Here is a 22,606-nt window from a genome sequence, read left to right as displayed (position 1 = left end):
AATTCCTGTTGCTGGTTTTCGCTCCGATCCAGAAGACGACACCCACATGCCATTGCTTCCATTACCATATGCGGAGATCCCGATGGTCTTGCGTTTCCCCGTGTGGCAGGGCCGTGTCTCTCAGTCACCGGGCGTCTCGTGGACCGTCAGTTTGGTAGATCGGTGCTCGCTGCTGGTTCGCTGTTCTCTCTTCTCTGTTCGCTGTTCGCTCGGATCGACGGTCGCTGGTTCGTTCGCTCGTTAGTACGATCGCCGACTCGCTCGCGTGCTCGATCGATCGCGCGCGCGCGGATCCTTTGCCACTTCGTTCCCCGGGCTTCCAACCACACCGTTTCTCTGGAAAATTCGTTTCGTCTCCAGATAACCTCGAGGTCCTGCGACGTTTACTATCCCGGGCACAGTGTCAACCCTTCGGACCATTTTTATAACTGACCACGATTAAGACGTATTGTTCACAGCAATTTTTCAAGTACATCTTCGAAGGTGCTTCCTGTAGATCCATTTGTTTCTCTGTCAACGTAACAGTTTATTCATTTAATTTAATTGTTCTCGGGATTCTAACCACACCGTTTCTCTGGAAAATTCGTTTTGTCCCTAGATGGTCCTTCGGACCATTTTTATAACTGACCACGATTAAGACGTATTGTTCACAGCAATTTTTCAAGTACATCTTCGAAGGTGCTTCCTGTAGATCCATTTGTTTCTCTGTCAACGTAACAGTTTGTTCATTTAATTTAATTGTTATCGGGATTCTAACCACACCGTTTCTCTGGAAAATTCGTTTTGTCCCTAGATGGTCCTTCGGACCATTTTTATAACTGACCACGATTAAGACGTATTGTTCACAGCAATTTTTCAAGTACATCTTCGAAGGTGCTTCCTGTAGATCCATTTGTTTCTCTGTCAGCGTAACAGTTTATTCATTTAATTTAATTGTTCTCGGGATTCCGACTAGACCGTTTCTCCTGGAAATTCGTTTTGTCTTCAGAAGACTCAAGGGTCTTGCCCGTACACCACTAGCGTCAACCCTTGGGACCATTTTTGTAACAACTGACGACGGTTAAGGCGTATAAATATGTTCAGCAATTTTTGAAATGTCCCTTAGTGTCGACCCTTCGGGCCATTTTTGTAACAACTGACGACGGTTAAGACGTATAAATTTGTTCAGCAATTTTTGAAGTACGTCTTCGAAGGTGCTTCCTGTAGATCCATTAGTATAATATATTGTTAGTATAATACATATTAGTATTAATATATATTAGTTTCTCTGTGAACGTAACAGTTTGTTCATTCGATTCGCGGGCTTTTAACCACACTGTTTTTCTGGGAAATTCGTTTCGCCTCCAGGAGACTGTAGGGTCTTGTCGACCCTTGGGACCATTTTTATAACAACTGACGGCGGTTAAGACGTATAAAGTTCAGCAATTTCCGAAGTATCCCTTAGTGTCAACCCTTGGGACGATTCACGACGGTTAAGACGTATAAATTTGTTCAGGAATTTCTGAAGTACGTCTTCGAAGGTGTAGGCGAAGGTTATTCGTTTAATCGTTAGAAATTGAACACACCTGTCCCCCTATTTACACTGAAGATAGGTACCTTAGAGAACCGTGCCAATCCAATAAAATATATAAAACCGCGCGAATTGAAAACAAATTAAAATGTGCATAATTCAGTCATTTATTTCAACGTAAAATAAAACTAAATATATCTTCAAAAACATAAAAATAACGGTCTATTCATGATATGACAAAAATATAAAGGCACATGTATAGTAATTCATTTTACGTATAGGAACAAGAAATATTAATTGAAAAATTTAACCAAAAATACGATTACTGTTATCACTTCCGTAGACTATTAACACTTTAACTGCCATGTTAGTCACATATGACTGACACCGATTTTTGATTAGGTTCAGAAATTCATTTTTATTGCGATATATCCACGTAAAACGAATTTTATTAGGACCTTTAGAATTCAAAAGGGTTAAGACAGCCTATAATACATTTCAAATTTCTAGTTTCGGTTTCATTAATTAAATTACACTGATTTTGTGAGAATCTCGAAGATTGATTTTTAACACTTAACGTGTTAAGCTTCATACATGCTAGTAGGACGGTCTCTTCAAAATAAGTGGAATTCAGAATAGAATGGAACTAAAAATCCCTAGAAACATAAGTGCCAAAGTTACCAAGCGAACGGAATTAAAAAATTACTGCAGCAATTTTTTCTTTTTTAAATCCCATATTTTAAAAACCGTGTAAAAGTGAAATCGTGTAAATAAAGCACCATGTAAATCGGGGGATAGGTGTAATAAAGAAACAAGAATAATAAAGAAACAAGAAATATAAATTAAAAAATTCAATTATCACTTCCGTCGACTATTAAGCTTCACAAACGCCAGCAAGACGGTCGCTTCACAATAAATAGAATCCAGAATAGAATGGGACTAAAAATTGACTAGAAACATAAACGCCAATATTACCAAGCGAACGGAATTAAAAAATGAGTGCAGAAATTTCCTTTTTCTTTAAATCCCATATTTCAAAAACCGCGTAAAAGTGAAATCGTGTAAATAAAGCACCATGTAAATCGGGGGATAGGTGTAATAAAGAAACAAGAAATATAAATTAAAAAATTCAATTACCGTTATCACTTCCGTCGACTATCAAGCTTCAAACACGCTAGCAATAAGTGGAATTCAGAATACAATGCAACTAAAGAATGCCTAGAAACATAAGCGCCAAAGTTACCAAGCGAAGGGAATTAAACAATGTCTGCAGAAATTTCCTTTTTTTCTTTAAATCCCATATTTTAAAAACCGTGTAAATCGGGGGGGAGTGGAGGGGGATAGGTGTGATCGCACAACGGGTAAAACCAGACTGGAGCACCGTCATCGGAGGGGTGCCTGCCGCGTTCTAAGGAGAATCGCCTAAGCAGCCGGTGTGCGGTTAGGTGCTGGTTGTCCCGAGTCTATTCGGGTATAGTTGGCCGGCGTTGGCCGGGTGCGGCCCGTTGAACTGGCCGTCGGCGAGTCGTCGCAGCGATCGGTCTCTTGGGCTCGGTGTTCGGACAACCTCGCGGCTCGCTTTCGGCCGTGGAAACGCTGAGTGGTTACGTCTGCGACGTGCCGTGATAAATTCGGTCGTTGATTCGTTAAGGTTCGTTCGTTCGTTCGTCTGGAGCCTGGGCGAACGTGCTGAACGAACGAATCGGAGAGAAAGAGAGAGAGAGAGAGAGAGAGAGAGTAAGTCCGTCGGACAAACACACCGGGGAACGAAATTAGCCGTTCTCTTCTCCTCTCTTCTCTCTTCTGTGCTCCGTTCGTTCTCGCTTGTCTCCCCGGCATTGTCCGGTGGTGTCCCGTCTCCGTGTCGCCTAGTTCTCTTTCTCTCCTGGTGGACAGAGCAAGCGACAGGCAACGGTTATCTGTCCATCGAGCGAACGCGCTCGATCGATCGTTCGTGCTCACGTGTGCCGGTTTCTTTCACGTTTGTCCCAGCAGTGCGCGGCCGACCAGTGTCAACGTGTGTCCGATCGAAACAAAAAGGGACCGACTCGAAACCGGGTCTCTCGTTCATCCGCCCGCGATCCCGCTGGAACATGAGGGTTGCCGGGAGTCGGGACGACAGTCTTCCGACTCTATGTGCCATAGTACGCGACCCTCTCGCCGCGAAATTTCTCTGAATCGGTGGAAAGTTGTGCGAGAATCGACCGACGATAACGGACAAGCGAGAAAAGGGACAAGAAAAGTGCGGTGAATTGTGCGAGAGAGAGAGAGAGAGAGGTACTGTTCCTGATGCACCGCGAGGACGCGTTTCGTGTCGTCGAGGTTTGATAAGAAGAGGAGGAACATGTCGACGCAGGCTTATTACAAGGACAGGCTCGGATTCGACCCGGTGGACGCCGTCGCGGAGCTGCACCGGGAGCAAGGCTCGCAGCGCGGCTACGAGGAGTCGCTGTCCAAGTTCAAAGGTCAGAGCGACGGGTTTTCACACGGATTTACCTGGTGGAGCACCACGAGCACGGAACGCCAGGATAACTGGCGCGCCGCGAACCGGCCCGCAGAACATCGGCCCGGCAGCTCGCAGGGTTTCTGGGGTTGCTGGGCGATGTTCATCGAGGCGCACGGTAGGTGGAGAGTTGGCATGCCGATGCTGGACCCTGTCCAACTACACCTTTTGCCCGTGAACCCTATCCCCCCCCCTCCCCTGACCTCTCGTCTCCCGGAGACACTCTTTTTCTCTTCCGTCGAGCGTCCCGATGCCGGTTTTAGTTTTCTTGTTAACGGTCCCTTTCTCTCACGCAATCGGGCACACGCTTCAGCTTCATCCCTCGGCCGAACAGAACCCGCCCCGTAATTAGCCCGTCGAAATCGGTTAAATCTTCTTCACTCGCGCGGCGAACAGTCCAGCGATTCTTGCTACGGTGAAATTTCAGCGGCAAAGATCTTTGTTGTCTTGCACCCGCGTGTTGTGAAGAACCTCGCGTTTTCGTAAGTAGTCTGTGTTCAACTTTCTGCTACGTTCGTACAGGGTCGAGCGGAAATAACAGTACCGTCGGGCACGGGGTGATTCTACGTGTAAAAATGAATCGAAAAAGGGGTATGAGATTTTTTCGTATGACGTCTCGTTTTCGAGAAAAATTGAATTCAATATGGTCACTACCGGGATATGTGACGTCAGAAGTCCTGCAGTTTAGTAATTTTTATAATTTTCAATATTTTATGGAGGAACGTGTTGCATTTTTTGAAATATTTTAAGAATGACAGTGAACGTGCTTTTCAGTATGAGATTTTTTCGTACGATGCCTCGTTTTCGAGAAAAATCGAATTTAATATGGCCACTACCGGGATATGTGACGTCAGCAGTCGTGCAGTTTACTAATTTGATAATTTTCAATATTTTATGGAGGAACATGTTTCATTTTTTGAAATATTTTAAGAATGACAGTGAACGTGCTTTTCAGTATGAGATTTTTTCGTACGATGCCTCCTTTTCGAGAAAAATCGAATTTAATATGGTCACTATCGGGATATGTGACGTCAGCAGTCGTGCAGTTTACTAATTTGATAATTTTCAATATTTTATGGAGGAACATGTTTCATTTTTTGAAATATTTTAAGAATGACAGTGAACGTGCTTTTCAGTATGAGATTTTTTCGTACGATGCCTCCTTTTCGAGAAAAATCGAATTTAATATGGTCACTATCGGGATATGTGACGTCAGCAGTCGTGCAGTTTACTAATTTGATAATTTTCAATATTTTATGGAGGAACGTGTTGCATTTTTTGAAATATTTTAAGAATAACACTGAGCGTGTTTTTCAGTATATGCAGGAAGTAGATTAGGTTGGTAATGATCAGACGATTCCTACTTGAGCCGCTCACTTGCCAAATCGATTAATAGCATATAAACGTAATAGAAATATTATATTATATTATGATATAATTATTAGACGGATCTTTATGCAAAATATAAAATATTTTCATTGATTGCAAGAACCAGGAGCGAAATAAAAATTTCTTTCTTCTTTTAACACTAGAACTACCAAGCAGTAAATGCAACTGGCATACATTGTCTTATAACAACAACAAAATTGGAGTTGTTTAGATTTCGTACCAGTTTTGTTTAAATATCTACTTCGATAGAGAAGTTTATTAGAAAATTGTCTCATGAAAACATAGTTACAATTTCGTTATTTCTAAACGAAAAAATTAGGAGCAAGTCATTTTGACTCATCCGGTTCTAGTGTTAATTATTTCATTAAGCTAAAACCAATACGCTGGTGCCCTTAAATCTGTTAAATATGTCTTTAAATTGTGTTTACCCATTTTTGTCATAAATGCATAAAATCCGCAGTCTAATAATTATATTATGACTATATTATTATATTATAATATAAATATTATATATAAAAATATTATAATATATAATTCAATATAAAAATATTATAATATATAATTCAATATAATAAACGCTTGGACAAGGAAATTTATTCTACTATATTCCCCAATCGAATTTTTACAGTTTCAATAATTGTAAAATATAAAACCGGTCATTTTGACCGTGGTAGGTTTACTGTTAAATGAAAAATATTTCAAAAAGAGGAGTTAATCGATTTGGCCTGTGAACGGTTCGCCTAATAGCACGCACATTCGATGCATTTTCGAACACGATTTTCTCGAAAACGGAGCTCCGGATGAAAAAATGTTATACCAAATATTTTTCTGTTTTTTTTTATATAGAATCATCCCCTACCCGGTTGCACTACGATTTGCTACCCTGTACTTCTCTAAACGGTTAAATCGGTTGGTTCTAGCCTTTTTTTGATCAAACCAAGCCTTTCATACTATTTGATTTTTGACATGATTTCGACGATCGAGTAACTCTCACCGTGTTAACACCCACTAACGTTTTGAAGTGTTGTGTGCCTAATACCGATCGAAACCGTAGATCGCCAGGCTTCCCTGCCTCCGTAGATCATTCACGCATATCTAGATCGTCCTCCGATCGGGAGTCGCTTTCGCAAAACTAACTCGCACTCGGATTCGTAGTGTTTTTCGATCCACGGCCACACGCGGTGGTTGTCGCGGTGTTGCATTGTCGCTGGGAATAGAAAATATTGATTCGGTGGTTGCGGTCGATTCCAGTGACAACGTGATCGCGACCACCATATTTTGCGTCGCGTGGCGGTCGAAAGCGAGTTAGGTGAGTTTACGGCGACGATTACCCCGTTGCTGCCCGTTTTGTTTGCACGCGTTGTCGCGTACGCGATTCGATTGTTCGATCCGATTCGGATCACGGAAACGTTTAGCCGAGCTCCGCGGCACGTACGCCGGCCGGTTGTGTCGTCTCGCGATCACGAAGAGCTCACGTCGCCGCGATCCATCTGTCTCGTCTCGATCCCACGTTGCCCACGATCTCGAAACGTTTTCGTTCGACGACCGTTCCCTCCGAAATTCCAAGCGCCCCGAGTGTGTCCTCGTTGTCCCAATTTATCTCCATTATGTTTCGGTATGCCACTCTTCCGAGTCGTCGGCCATGATCGCGTCACGAGAGACCTTCACGTCGACTCTTGATAACAAGTCGCGTCGATCTGTAATTCTACTTAACCTCTCTGCCAACCACCGAATTCAACGGAGGTCCGAAACGATGATCATTTCTGTCGTAGATTGCGGATTTTTATGCGAAATAAAAACTCTCTCCATCAATTACCGGATAGCTGTGCAGTGTTTACTCGATATTTGTCACAAATGCCTAGGCGATAAAAGCCGCGGAACTATCCCCACTGCCGCGGGGTATAATTTGTGAGAAGCCATGAACCGAGGTCTCTAGCTGCCCTTTTCTACGTTCGGCGTGTGTCAAAGTATAGTATCTCCTGGACGATATATGTCCCGGATATATGTCCCCAGAATCGTGTTTTGACACATATCAAGTAAACACTGTGGTCAAACAAACCGGTTGATCGAGATAAGGAGCATTATACAGTGTTTACTCGATATATGTCACAAATGCCTAGCCGATAATAGCCGCAGAACTATCCCCACTGACGCGAGGTATAATCTGTGAGGGTCCACGAACCGAAGCCTCTAGCTGTCCTTTTCTACGTCCGGCGTCGATTAAAGTATAGTATCACCTGGACGATATATGTCCCGGATATATGTCCCCAGAATCGTGTTTTGACACATATCAAGTAAACACTGTGGTCAAACAAACCGGTTGATCGAGATAAGGAGCATTATACAGTGTCTACTCGATATATGTCCAAAACACAGGTCTGGCCTGTGACATATTTCGTCCAGGAGATACTACACTTTAAAGGACAGGTAGAGGCCTCGATTCGTGCCCCCTGAACTATACCCCGCGGTAGTGGGGATATCTCTGGGACTTTTATCGGCCAGGTATTCGCGACATATATAGAGTAAACAGTGTATAGGCGTTCATTTAATAATCGTGTAGAATTGAAAACAACTCTACCTCGCGGCAGTGGGGATGTTTCTGGGACTCTTATCGGCCAGGCATTTACGACATATATAGAGTAAACAGTGTATTCGTTGATTTAATAATTGTATAGAGTTGAGAACAATGCGATTTTCAAATCCATCAAATGCTCTCACTATTTTGCATTTGATCATTTTTGTTACAGACGGCATAGAATCCGTAATCTATAAGAATAATGTATAACTAACAGATACACGAATTTTGTCCAGTTTTTGCGATTTCGAAAATTTCAAAATGGCACATGGTTTCATCAGGATTTTTCGGGATCGCAAAATCGTGGGATACCGCGTGTACCAGCGGTGGGACGAACATGTATTGCGAGCGCTCGCGAAAGGGTCTCCTTTCGAAAAGCAAGTCGCAGCGAACGAATATCATAGCGTTCGTTGGCCGGTAGCCTAGATGGAATCGGTTAATCGGTCGTAATTAATTGCCGCTTCGAAGAACGAGCGCCTCCTACTCGATTAATTTCAATCGCGTCGTCGAACCTAATATCTCGGGCTTCCATCGACGTCCGGGAGCGTGTGTAATCCTTCGCTGGGACGATCGCGAGCCTAAGCGATCCGACTGGAAAGCGGATTTTTTCTAGCTTACTGCTGTTTTAGAGCCTAGTGATAATTATTAGATACACCTGTCGACTGTCTCCTATAGGGAAACAGCTTTATCTTTTCAGCAACTCGAATGTCCCTTCAAGGTATGCAGTTATGCTAGCAGGATCACTGTACCGGCCAGTAAAAGTTGCTGTTTATTATAATTGGACCGCGGATTTTCTGCATTGCTCGCAAATTTAGGTGCAATTTAAAACGGCGGAAAGATTGAAAGGATTCGAGAACGTTTACATACATTACATACATTAGACGAGAGCAATAAATTTGTAACTTAGCTTCTGATGCTTAAAAGTTTTATTTTGTATAAAGTAGTCTAGTAATTAGAGACTATTTGAGACACAATCGAGTTGCAGCTTAAAACAGTAGAAATATTAAATGAATTTAACACTAGAACTACCGGGTGAGTCAAAATGAGTTGCTCCTAATTTTTTCTTTTAGAAACAATGAAAGTATAAATATGTTTCCGTGAGAAAATTTTTTTAACAAACTTCTCTATCGAAGAAGATATTTAAACAAAACTGGTACGAAATCTAAGCAAATGCAATTTTGTTGTTCTTATAAATCAATGTATACCAGTTGCATTTACTGCTTGGTAGTTCTAGTGTTCAGGATTACGGTACACTGTCTTGGACTTATCAAGATTATTAACAAGTTACCTCTACGAAAAATGTGTAACTAAATTGCGTCGCAAAAATTAACCAGGTAGCTGTTTCGACGAGTATACTCGTCACAGTACAAAATATTCCCATCCCTTCATGACGAGCATACTCGTCCCAATACAAAATATTGCCAGCCCTTCATGACGAGCATACTCTTCATAATACGAAATATTGCCATCTTTTCATAACGAATATACTCGTCAGAATACAAAATATTCCCATCCCTTCATGACGAGTATACTCGTCATAATACCAAATATTCCCATCCCTTCATTAAGAGCATACTCGTCATAATACCAAATATTCCCATCTCTTCATGACGAGTATACTCGTCATAATACCAAATATTCCCATCCCTTCATGACGAGCATACCCGTCCCAATACAAAATATTGCCATCCCTTCATGACGAGTATACTTGTCATAATACCAAATATTGCCATTTCCTCATGACGAGTATACTCACCACAATACAAAATATTCCCATCCCTTCATGACGAGCATACTCTTCATAATACAAAATATTGCCATCCCTTCATGACGAGTATACTTGTCATAATACCAAATATTGCCATCTCTTTATGACGAGTATACTCGTCACAATACAAAATATTGCCGTTTCCTCATGACGAGTATACTCGCCACAATACAAAATATTCCCATCCCTTCATGACGAGCATACTCTTCATAACACAAAACATTGCCATCTCTTCATGACGAGTATACTCGTCATAATACCAAATATGTTCATGACGAGCATACCCGTCCCAATACAAAATATTGCCATCTCTTCACGACGAGTATGCTCGTCGCAATACAAAACCCTGGCATATCTCCATGACGAGTATACTCGTCAAAAACAGCTAACTGGTTAACACGTGGTACACGTGGCACGGAACGCGTTAAAAACGAAAGTCGATGACCGTTCCTAGCAATCGAAGCCAACAATTAATTTATTTTGCACGAAGATCCGCCCAGTCCGATCATGATTCCTGCTTGAACGTACGCATCATCGTTCAGTGGAGGAGTATCCTTGCGATTTCGAGGAGGTGTATTGTCCTAGGTGTTAAAATTTCGTGACAAATCCCGTTCCAATAAAATACCTAATTACGCGTCGTAAATAATGAGCGGAACGCGTGGGGTCCGAGTTGCTGGCAGGTAATCCGATAGCAAATAATGCCGTTCGTAGCGTATTTCCGAGGATCGTGCGAAGGTTGCAGAAAATTTGGGGGCCAACTGGTAGATCGATGGATAGTGTCGGTGTGCATTGGCAATTAACAGCGCCGGTATTATTCGTCGAAGTTTGAGCGCCGCACGTTTGCTTGTTCGACTGTTCCTTTCCCTGTCCGTGCAGCCTACGTATCAACACACACACACACACACCACCTATCTACCTACCCAGCTGCCTACCCATCTACCTACTTACCTACCTATCCGACCACCTACCTGTCCGTCTGCCTGTCCGTCTATCCGGCTGCTTGACTGCCTGCTTGCCTGATGCCTGACGCCTGACGCCTGACGTCCCGACGCCAGTTCTAGGGCCGCGTAGGCGATCGTCGTTTCCCCGTCGTCGCGAATTATCGAACCCTCTCTTTCTTTTTTTCTCTCTCTCTCTCTCTCTCTCTCTCTCTCTCTCTCTGCGTCGCGACGTTGTTCAGAACCGTGGAGAAACGAGTTTGATATTTTCTCGAACGGGTTGGGGTGTTTGTTGATTTCCACCGGAACATCGTTCGGAACGCGTCCACTAACCGACCGCCACCGTTTTCTGATTGCAGACGAACGAGACGCGATCCAGAAGAAAACATTTACCAAATGGGTGAACAAGCATCTGAAGAAGGTAAGCACCACCGTGTGTCGCCGCGGTGAGAATGCCTCGGAACGGCTCGAAACGTTGGATCGCGAGCGAGCGGACATTTTGCTTCCGTCCGCTAGCTTCTCGATCCTGTTAGGTCTCGTTGGCCCTTTGACTGTGGACCGCTGGAAACCGCGAAAATACGCCGGCGCCGGTGATTTCTCTGTATATGTCGCGAAGGCCTGGATGATAAACGTCGAACTACTACCGTGGGGTATACGAGGGGCCACGAAGCTCGAGAGTAAACTTAAAACGACTGGGGTACGTCTCCTGGACGATACGCTGGCATGATTGTTGACATATATCGAGGATTCGCTGTACTGCGAAATGAGAAACTGAGAGAGCGTCGATTAGACCGGCGATGGTCGACTGCTGAGCTTAGCTCTACTTGTCGCTTCAACGTGAACGCTTCCACTATGAAAGTGGATACATTATACAATTCCGGCGCGTCGCTTTCTTAGCTTTCATCGCAGGTCTAATACAGTGAATGCTCGATATATGTCAACAACCGCGGGTCTTGCCAGCGTCGTGTATAGTCCAGGAGACATCCTAGGTCTCTCTTACTTCGTAGCCCCTCACGGGGTATACTCCACGGTAGCGGGGACAATTCCGCGACATTTATCATGCAGGTCTTGGCGACATATACAGAGAAATCGCTGTAGTACGCTAAGAAACGTTCCGAGGATTACAGATGGCGAAGCCGATAGGTGCGACTCGCATCGTCGAGCTTTTATCACGCCTAACGAGTATCCGATCATTCAGTGTATCCGATGAATCGGCAGTCAAAGAGTCAGTGGCTGAAGATCATCGTGGTCGATCGTGTCTCGCCTTGAGAACCCGGGGGTTTCGAACGGTGTGTGTGGTCCGACGGTTGATGGTGTTGGGAAGTTACGACGTCGAGCTTGCGGTTAATACGGATCAGCGTTTACCCGGTCGTAATCCATCGTTGAAGTATGATATCCGCTAGGGGTGATTCGAGTTGAGCGAGTTACGGCGTTGTTCCTCGAAGTCCGCGGCAGCGGCGGCCCTTCCTTCGAAATATCGAGCGATACTAATTTTAGACCGACCTTAGACGCGCGGCCAGGAGGCCACGGTTCGCGAAGCCGAATCGAATCGCAACGAGGCGAGAGAGAGTATCGAAACACCTGATAGGTGCGAGCGCAACGGCGCGCAACGCCCGGGACAACCAGCTGTTTCGTAACCGCGTGCTCTCTGCGCCGTGTCGTGCTGCTGCTGTATCCAGCTACCCGCGCTTCACGCATACCTAAACGATACGATACAACGACCACGGGGGACCTTACACCAACCCTGTCCCACAGGTATATACGCGTGGGTGGGCGTGAACATGTGCAAACGTGTGCAGCCGCGTGCATGTAGGACGCGCGCGTGGGCCGACAGCGTGTCGAGCTACCTTCCAGGTGAGGGTATTTCACGCGCGGCTATAGAAGGCAACGCGACGAGGAAACCGAGTGGGAGAGAATCGAGGAAATCGACGAGATCGAGCCCAAACACATCCGCAACCTGTTCCACCGCTTGTTCGGGATAAGTGGCGGGGCCGAGCCCAGCGGTTACGCACTTTGGCAACCGCGTCCAGGCCCTGCCAACGTTCACGCACACCCACGAGGCTCCTGCTGCCTCGAACTTCCCGGTAAGGGTGCTTGCGTCTCCGCCATTCGGTTGAACATTTTACTAGCGTTCTTGGACGCTCTGCAAGTTTTCTCGGAGGTCTCAGAATTTTTATCGGAGGCTCTGCAATTTTTCTTGGGGCTGCGCAATTTTCCTTCGAGGCCCTACCATTTTTCTTGAGAACTTTGCAATTTTTCTTGGCGGCTCTGCAATTTTTCTCGGAGGCCCTACAAGTTTTCTTGGAGGCTCTGCCATTTTTCTTGGGGCTCCGCAATTTTCCTTCGAGGCCCTACCATTTTTCTTGAGAACTCTGCAATTTTTCTTGGCGGCTCTGCAATTTTTCTCGGAGCTCCTACAATTTTTCTTGGAGGCTCTGCAATTTTTCTTGGGGCTCCGAAATTTTCCTTCGAGGCCCTACCATTTTTCTTGAGAACTCTGCAATTTTTCTTGGCGGCTCTGCAATTTTTCTCGGAGCTCCTACAATTTTTCTTGGAGGCTCTGCAATTTTTCTTGGGGCTCCGAAATTTTCCTTCGAGGCCCTACAATTTTTCTTGAGAACTCGGCAATTTTTCTTGGGGGCTCTGCAATTTTTCTCGGAGGTCCTACAATTTTCCACGGAGGCTCTGCAATTTTTTTTGGAGGCTCTACAATTTTTCTTCCAGTTCCTACAATTTTACTTCGAGGTCCTACAATTGTTCTCGGGGGACCCTACAATACGTCTTGGAGGCTTTACAATTTTCCTCGGAGACCCTACAATTTTTTTCGGAGGCTCCACAATTTTTCTTGGGGGCACTTCAATTTTCCTTCGAGATCCTACAATTTTTCTTGAGAACCCTGCAGTTGTTCTTGGTGGTCCTACAATGTTTCTTGGACGCTCTGCAATTTTTCTCGGATGTTCTGCTATTTTTCTTGGGGTTTCTGCAATTTTCCTTCGAGGTCCTACAATTTTCCACAGAACTCTTGCAATTTTTCTCCACGGCTCTGCAATTTTCCTTGAGGACCTACAATTTTTCTCGGATGCTCTACAATTTTGCTTGGAGGCTCCACAATTTTTCTTGGGGGCCCTGCAATTTTCCTTCGAGGTCCTTTTTTTTTGAGAACCCTGCAATTGTCCTTGGAGGTCCTACAATTTTTCTTGGGGATTCTGTAATCTTTCTTGGACGTCCCACAATTTTCCTTCGAAGCCCTACAATTTCTTTCGTAGATTCTATAATTTTTCTTCGAGTTCTTGCAATTCGTCTCGGAGGCTCCTTAATTTTCCTCGGAGGCCCTAGAGTTTTCCTCGGAAACACAGCAATTTTTCTCGTAGGCCCCACAATTTTTCTTGGAGGCCCCACAATTTTTCTTGGAGGTTCCACAATTTTTCTTGGGGGTCCTACAATTTTTCTTGAGAACCCTGCAATTGTTCTTGCGGACTCTGCAATTTTTCTCGGCGATCCTACAATTTTCCACGGAGGATCTGCAATTTTTTTTGGAGGTTCTGTAATTTTTCTCGCCGGTCCGATAATTTTACTTGAAGGTCCTACTATTATTCTTGGAGGACTCTGCAATTGTTCTTGGAGGCTCTACAATTTTTCTTGTAGGTCCTATAATTTGATTTCGAGCTTCTACAATTTTTCTCGGAGGTTCTGTAACTTTTCTTGGAGGTCCCACAATCGTTCGAGGTCCTACAATTTTTCTCGGGAACTCCGCAATTTTTCTCGTAGATTCTACAATTTTTCTTAGGAACTCTGCAATTGTTCTTGGAGGCTCTGTAATTTTTCTCGGAGATCCTATAATTTTTGTCTCGGGAGCTCCGCAATTTTTCTCGGAGGTCCTACAATATTCCTCGGAGGCTATGTATTTTTTTTTTTGAAGGCTCTGTAATTTTTCTTGTAGGCCTTACAATTTTATTTCGTGGTCCTACAATTTTTTGGGGGGATTCTGTAATGTTTCTTAGTGCTCCCGACAATTTTCCTTCGAGATCTCACAATTGTTCTTGGGGGACTATGCAATTGTTCTTGGAGACTGCAGTTTTTCTCGGAGACCCTATAATTTTTCTCGTGTATCGTACAATTTTCCTGGGAGGCTCTTCAATTTTGTTTTGGAGGCTCTGCAATTTGTTTTGGGGGCCTTACACTTTTCTTTCGAGGTCCTACAATTTTTCTTGAGAACTCTGCAATTATTCTTGAAGATTCCACAACTTTTCTTGGAGGCTCTACAATTTTTCTCGGAGATCCTACAATTTTTCTCGCTGGTCCTACAATTTTTTTTTGGAGACTGCAATTTTTTTCGTAGGTCCTATAATTTTACTTCAAGATCCTACAACTTTTCTTGGAGATTCTGCAATTTTTCTTGGAGGCTCTACAATTTTTTAAAAATATATTGAACCATGTCATCCTGTGGCAAATTCTGAACTAAAAAATAAAAAACCCATTAGACTGATTAGATTAAGTTGGTGAATGTGTCCAGAGCGAGACTCGGTGCAGCAAAGGTCTCTCGGCTTTTATCTCGCATCGGTCTCGATCGGAGCGTGCGTCGAGATTCCTCGTTGAATTTCTGTTATTCCATTATCTCGATCGTCTGGACGCAAGTCATCGCGTCGACGTTTTAAACGACGCCGACGCGCGACGTGACGAGCAGTAGGTTTTCGGGTCGACGGCGTTGGTTCCCCGTCGGTTGGTTGTGAGATCGATTAACGAGATTCCGAGTATCGCTACCGAACAACCGTCGCCACTGTTCTGCGGCGCGTCCGCCGACGAGCATACGCAAGCCGGCGAAGAGAGAGAGAGAGAGAAAAAAAAAACAAGCAAAACGACACCGTCGATGCCAGTGACGATTCGGACTTCGACGAAACTCTTTCCGTCCTCTTTGCTCTCTTTCTCGCTTTCTCCTGTTCGTTCTGCTCCCTATCTACGAGCACGATGACGAAGAGAGCGGACGTCGACGACGCGGCGCGCGACCGCGAACAATTCTCGCAACTCGAGACGCGTTAGCCTTGATCCTCGAACGAACGACATCGTTGATTTGATTCGTCGGTTTGCGCCGATGACGCGGCTCCCGCTTCCGTTTTCGGAATCGGAATATTCGAGCCAGCCAGCCAGCCAGCCAGGGCACCGACTCGATTCCTCGATCGATGGATCATCTCGCGACACCGGGAGAAATAGAAGAGCCGACGCGCGGTGCTCGTCGATCGGAGCCCGGGATAAATTCTCCGCGAGGCTTTCTTGTTACTCGACAACCAGTATGCCGTATGCAGAGGAGTAACCGGAGAGAAAGGAAAGGAAATAGAGAGGGGAAAGGAGAGAGAGAGAGAGAGAGAGAGAGAGAGAGAGGCGAAGCGAGGCTGAAGCGGTTCGTAAGCGGCGCGAGCATAACTCGAATGGCATTTCGAGGGTTATCGAGGCTCATTTTCTTCCTGTGTTAGTCGCAGCGCGCGCCGTTTCGAGCGGCGCCTATCGAGACCGCATTACTTACCCCTTACTCATGCTCGCCGCCTCCGCTATCTACCCTCTTTCGCTCTTCGAAACGCTCTTCCGCGTTCTCTGACCCAGTGCAGAAGCTTTTACCGCGGAGATTTCTGCTTTCAACGCCTTTTAGTCCTCCGACCACCCGGGGCAATGTACGAGGCCAACCGTCGAACACTTTTGCCCTTTGTTCCCAGGGTGGGCGTGTTCTGTCGTCGGTAGGCGTGGTTCCGCAGCCCCGACGAAACCTATTTCTGCGCTAAATTGGACCGTCTCTGCTTATTCTGGACTTTATAGTAAAAATCTAACTTCGAAGATAAACGTCTAGTTTTCCTCTTAAGTGGGCGTGGTCTTTCCTCAGTGGGCGTGGCTTCGTAGCTTCCGATTCCGTCGAATTCGGAGCAATTCCGTTCTATTCCCTCAATTCTATATTCTCTATAAATCTAGCTCCAAAGACTCTCTCTGCATAATAGGTGTGGCGTCCTGGCTGGGCGTGGCTCCACGACTCCCAGTTTCTTCGAATTCAGGTCAATTTTCGTCAAACCCATCTTTCTCTCTTTCTCTCTGCACAATGGGCGTGTCCTGTCCTAAGTGGGCGTGTCCTTATGGCTCTCGGGTTCCTCAGATTCGGGAAAAATTTTATCCACGCCCTGCTAGGACTCCGTATCCCCTGTCCAGCTTCGAAGATCCTCGTGTTCTCGCTGTCTACGATGAACAGGCGTGACCAGACCCCGAGTGGGCGGTGTTCCAGTTTGTCCTCGATTTCCCCCGGGGCCGGAGCAACGTCCCACGGGGCAATTCGTGCACCGGCCAGCTCGTTTTCGTTTTCTCTTTCGGCGTTGGTGTTGCACACGCGACTCGGTCCTCTCCGGTAATGGATTCCAGGGGAATACGGCGAACGGTACTGCGTGTTTGCTTGTCGCTCGGTACTGGTTCTGCGCGGTCGGCTGGCTGGCTGCCTACCTGTTCGATTCCGCGCCCGCGCGCCCACCTTTCCTCTCGCAACTCTGACCTTATTCGGAAACGTTCTCCTGCGGACGACGTTCCCGATTTACCACCTCTTGCCCCGGTAAGTAGGTGGCCAGGTAGGCAGTTAGGCGTGCTGGTACAGGCAAGCGACGGCTAGCCAGTCAGTCAGTCAGTCAGTCAGTCAGTCAGTCAGTCAGTTAATCAGCCGGCCTCTGAAGATGTTGCATATCAGGGTGGGGAAAAACTGACGGCTCGAGAGTGAGTGCATGGTTGGGCATGACGCATCGTTGCTATTGCGTAACATCCGTGCCAGGAAATGGTCCGCTGAAGTAACATAGAGAGACGTCCGTGGATTCCATTCCGTTGAATAAAGACGTCCCGTGACCCAACCGACCAACGATTTTCGACCGTTGATGGATCGTCGGTACACGACTCGAGCCGGTGATCTATGGAGTTACACCGAAAACAGGCACACGCGTCGACGGTCTCCCAAGAATTTCGAGAACTCGCTTCTTGTAGCCGTTTCCTGGCCGGGGTTTTGCGCTATGAGCCCGTTAGGCACGGACACTCAATTTCGTTAATTTACACTTGCAAAGAAAAAAGTGGAACACTTGTGTCCTCCGTATATCCTGTCCCTCTTTGTAGAGTATCTCGAAGGGGGCGTGGCTTTGTGGCCCCAGACCTCGACGGAGCCAAGGCGGGGTAGAGCAGTCTTTGCTCTGCTTAAATTCTATATCCTGCACAAACCTAATTCCTCTTGTGGAGGCTTTGTTGCCCTGAATTATGACGGAGCCTGGGCAGTGCCCCGTGGGGCAATCTTTGTTTAGATTCTGCATCCCCCAAAAATGTAATTCCTTCTCGTGGGGGCGCTTCGTTGCCCTGAATTATGACTGAGCCAGGGCAGTGCCCCATAGGGCAATCTTTCACCCGTCTAGATTCTACGTCCCTAAAAAATCTAACTCCTCGTGTGGGCGCTACGTTGCCTTGAATTATGATGGAACCAGGGCAGTGCCCCATTGGGCAATCTTTTATTAGATTCTACATCCCCCAAAAGTCTAACTTCTCGCATGGTCGCTTCGTTGTCCTGAATTATGACGGAATGATGGCTGTGCCCCATAGGGCAATCTTTGATTAGATTCTACATCCCCCAAAACATCAAGCTCCTCTTCGTGTGGGCGTTTCGTTGCCCTGGATTAGGACGGAGCCAGAGCAGTGCCCCATAGGGCAATCTTTGTTTAGTTTCTATATCCTCCAAAAATCAAGTTCCTCTTCGTGCGGGCGCTTCGTTGCCCTGAATTGTGACGGAGCCAGGGCAGTGCCCCGTAGGGCAATCTTTGTTTAGATTCTACAATCTCCAAAAATCAAATTCCTCTTCGTGTGGATACTTCATTGCCCTGAATTATGACGCAGCGAGGGCAGTGCCCCATAGGGCAATCTTTGTTTAGTGTCTGCTTCCCCCAAAAATCAGATTCCTCTTCGTGTGGGTACTTGGTTGCCCTGAATTATGACGGAGCCAGAGCAGTGCCCAGGGCAATCTTTGTTTAGTTTCTACATCCTCCAAAAATCAAGTTCCTCTTCGTGTGGGCGCTTCGTTGTCCTGAATTGTGACGGAGTTAGGGCAGTGCCCCATAGGGCAATCTTTGTTTAGATTCTACATCCCCCAAAATTGTAGCTCCTCCCTGTGTGGGCGCTTCGTTGTCCTGAATTGTGACGGAGTTAGGGCAGTGCCCCATAGGGCAATCTTTGTTTAGATTCTACATCCAAAAATTCTACATTCATAAAAATCTAGCACCTCCCAGTTGCTCTGATCTGAATGTCAACGGAGCCAGATCAGTGGCCAGTGGGCCAATTCGCGCGTCCGGTCACGGCTCGTTAGGTTTGCGAAGAATCTAACGAGGCACGGGAAGGTTACGATCACCATAAATGCATAAAAACTTCGAAGCGAGTTACGTCATTGTATGCTCTGGGACCCGTGACGAGTCGGACTCGTCGCCGACGACGAGTGCATCGGGCTAATTACCTGGGTACTCAGAGTGAGTAATCACGTATTCCGGGTAGCCAATGACTGCGCTCCAAAATTAGCCGTCGAGGGAGCCCGATTGCTCAACACCGAGCGGCGGCGTGGCGCTGTAAAACCGATTGATCATAGGAAACCGTTCGAAACCATTCACTTTTTCGACGGCCATTCACAAGCGGCGCGCGAGACAGCCATTTCTGCGCTCGATCGATCATGGCGGCGGCTACACGAGATTTCGAGCCCGACGATCATCGGTCGTTGTCCCGAGCCGGGCAAAAACATACCGTGACGGCGTGTATCCGATCTCTGTTTCTACTCGCCCGTTTTTACTTTCGTTTCCGCGCTCCTTTTACTCTCTTTGCGCTCCTCCCGGCGGCCGCAACGCCCAGAAAGAGAAAGATCCAGAGAGAGAGAGAGAGAAATAGTAGCATCTCGGCTCTCGGCTCCGGCTCGCGACAACGCGCCGATTGTTCCTCTCCGAGGAATTCTCCGATTACATAAGATACATTACGAGATGAAGACCCCGACCGAGTCGTGGTTGTTCTGTACATGTTCTCTCTTTTTGTCCTCGCACGCTCGCCGCAGCACTGGAAGTACGTCAAGGTATGGATCCTCCAGGAGTGTTCGCATCCGGTCCCTCCATTAATTCGGACGAGTGGTCCGGGAATTAGAGTCGTAGCCTAATTCTTCCTCGCACGCTTCTGCCCATCTTCCCCAACAGAATCGCGGAGAACATGAAGTCCCTTCATAAATTGCACTTCAGATTTTATTTGAGATGTTAGACGGATTACTTTGCCCTTTGGTGTTCTGAAAATTATGTCCATAAAGGCGTTAAATTTTCATAGCAGGCGCAGATAAAGGAAATTTAGTATCGGGACCTTCAGTTTTTCCTTCGAAATTTCGAGAAATTCCGAGAAAACTGTTTTCGTAGGACAGTGTTCTTCTCGATAAATGTCCACAACACGGGTCACCCAGTGACATATATCGTCCAGGGGATTCTTTGAAACACTGCTGAACGTAGGAAGGTCACAGGGTGTACCCCGCGGCAGTGGGGATAGTTCTGGGACTTTTATCGACTAGATATTTGGGACATATATCGAGAGGAGACTGTACACTCAGTCTAACATCTCAGAAAAAGAAAAAAATGCTAGAGTCGTCCGGTGCAATTTTGAAAAAGTTGTCAACACCAAAATGGGTTGATACGTATTTTGTCTCATAAAAATTACAAAACAGAATTGATTTTGATTAAATTATTGACGAAATAATGATAATTAAATCAATGATTATATTGAAGAAATAATTATTGATTATTATTGATTATTGATTTTAATAGAATTGATTTTACCTGGTCGAATAAAAAGATCGAATCATTTCCTACAGAAGAATCTTTACAATTTCAACAATTGCCGAATAAGAAATATGAAATCGATAACCTAGGTTCACCGTTGAAGTATGTCCACTTAATTTTGTCGCCGAGTGTATAAGAATATTTTTTCCGATGGGCTGAAGGGTTCGATGACGAGAAAAGGATTAGAATTGCATGGGTCAAGGAGCACTCGTCCGCACGACCGACGGTAGTGGATTAGAGTACCTCCTGGCAGAGAGTGCGGTCGAATTGCGACTTTCTGCCAGCCGTAGTACAGTTAGCATGGCGGTTATGGGATTTGGGTAACGGGGCGAGCCACTACTCTCGGTCGCGGGCCGAAAAACGGGGGCACGCGGAAAACGCAACCGACACATCCGCGGGCGTCGATATATCGATTTCTCAATCGAGATTTTTTTCAGACTTACACGTGTCTGCACGTGTGCGTCCTTGTGAACAACCAGCCATGCTGTTCCCCCACTGTAAGTCCACGGCAGGTGTCGCTGTCGACCCGTTTTGCCGATGTTACCAGGAATTTTACGCATGCACCGAAGACCACCGTGTGTGTCCTAGTTTGTCGACCGAGCAACAAGTAATTCCTTCCCGATCCTCCGTCCTTTGTCTGCGAGAGCGCATCCTTGAACGCGAATGGAAGCTAATCTCGATTTCTCCGTCTTCTTCGAACTCCTCGACGATCGACCGATTTTTCCATCGCGAGCCGCCTCTCGCGATTCTTCGCGCCATTGCAATTTTCTTTGTACAGTCCACTCGCAATAATATTCGGACGCTTTTAACACACTGGGTTTACGGAGCACTAAAACTGACTATTTTTACATTACTTTATAAAAATAACTATAACGCGCTGCACAAATTTTTAGCCATTTCGTTTTTAATGACGTGTACCCAAGGACGTAAATTTGTTGAATAATTCCTCATGGATGTAGCTTTAGAATCTTAATAATTTTAATAATCAGAAGTCATAATAGAATTAGAATTTTAGAATTCGTTTAGAATCTTAATCATTTTTGTACGTTAAAAATATTAGAACCCGTCGTTTTCACGGGTCCCGTAAACCTAGTGTTAATTAGACTTGGATTTTTTTTTTTTTTTGAGAATTACAGTGAATTCGCGCTATAAGTCCCCTGCGATTGAGAGACATTTGTTGAGGGACATTTAGATGACGTCTGTGGTTCTCGCCGAACGTTGCATTTGAAATACACATGAATGGAAATGTAAGTGACCCTAATCGTCTATATGTCCCGAACCCGGGACATATAGACCGGAAGGGTTAAGAAGACTGAGAAAATGCCTTCCTCTGATACAATGTTGCACGTAGAAACGGACAGCGAGGCTCGAGAGCGGGGTATACCCCGCCGGTGGTGGGGGTAGTTCCAGGGACCGGTAAACGCGAGGCTTGTAGCGACTTATAACGGAAATTCACTGTAATCGCCATTCGAGTCTTCTTATATTTTCCTGCCAAAGAACTTGATTCTTGCTTAACTCTTTGTACATAAAAACAAATTTAATTATTACGCTTCAACGACCGAATCAAAAAGATTGAAAGAACTTTTAAAAATTAATGCTTACTATTATTTCATCGATTTATTCCGGTTTTATTTCTTGGAGTTAATCGGCCCGTATTTTTCCAATTTTCGATTCCAACTTTGAAAAATTAATGCTTACTATTATTTCATCGATTTATTCCGGGAGTTAATCAATTTGGCACACGGGCGGCTCGAATGACGTTCAGAATATGTATAATTGATCGACGGAACGTATTTTTCAAATTTTCGATTTCAACCACCGAGTTCGAGACGCGTCGAGAAAAATAGCTTCCAGTATAATCGGAGCTTAAATCGGTAATTGCTCGAGGCGAATTACGCGATCACCTCGACACGCCGATTCCGGCTTATCTCGTTGGGAACGCGTTTAAAGTTTAACGGGCGGTTTGACGCTCGTGGATTCCGCCGCGTTCGCACGTGACGCGCCGAAAGAACACGTTTATTTCCGCGTGGCACGCGATATATCGCCCGAGCTCCGAAATACTCTCGCATACCTGGCCTGCT

General features: G+C 45.5%; 1 protein-coding gene across 31 annotated transcripts in view; it reads left to right on the top strand.

Annotated features, from left to right (window-relative positions):
• Shot (dystonin-like protein short stop) overlaps positions 1-22,606 on the top strand; it is a 150,332-nt gene that overhangs the window by 35,243 nt on the left and 92,483 nt on the right. For 9 of the 31 annotated variants that reach the window (XM_076799330.1, XM_076799347.1, XM_076799337.1 and 6 more), the window contains exons 1-4: positions 3,612-3,975; positions 11,043-11,104; positions 19,763-19,780; positions 20,963-21,022. In XM_076799330.1, the coding sequence (XP_076655445.1) occupies positions 3,855-3,975; positions 11,043-11,104; positions 19,763-19,780; positions 20,963-21,022 (261 nt within the window). In that variant the 5' untranslated portion in view covers positions 3,612-3,854. Of the gene's footprint in view, positions 1-3,570; positions 3,976-4,097; positions 4,132-11,042; positions 11,105-19,762; positions 19,781-20,962; positions 21,023-22,606 lie in introns of those variants that run through there. The other 22 variants (XM_076799328.1, XM_076799355.1, XM_076799352.1 and 19 more) reach the window with 16 other exon arrangements.

This window comes from Halictus rubicundus, chromosome 13, assembly GCF_050948215.1.
Source record: "Halictus rubicundus isolate RS-2024b chromosome 13, iyHalRubi1_principal, whole genome shotgun sequence".
Lineage (NCBI taxonomy): Eukaryota > Metazoa > Arthropoda > Insecta > Hymenoptera > Halictidae > Halictus > Halictus rubicundus.
Note: the sequence above shows the minus strand (reverse complement) of the source record. Positions and strands in the feature narration are given on the sequence as shown.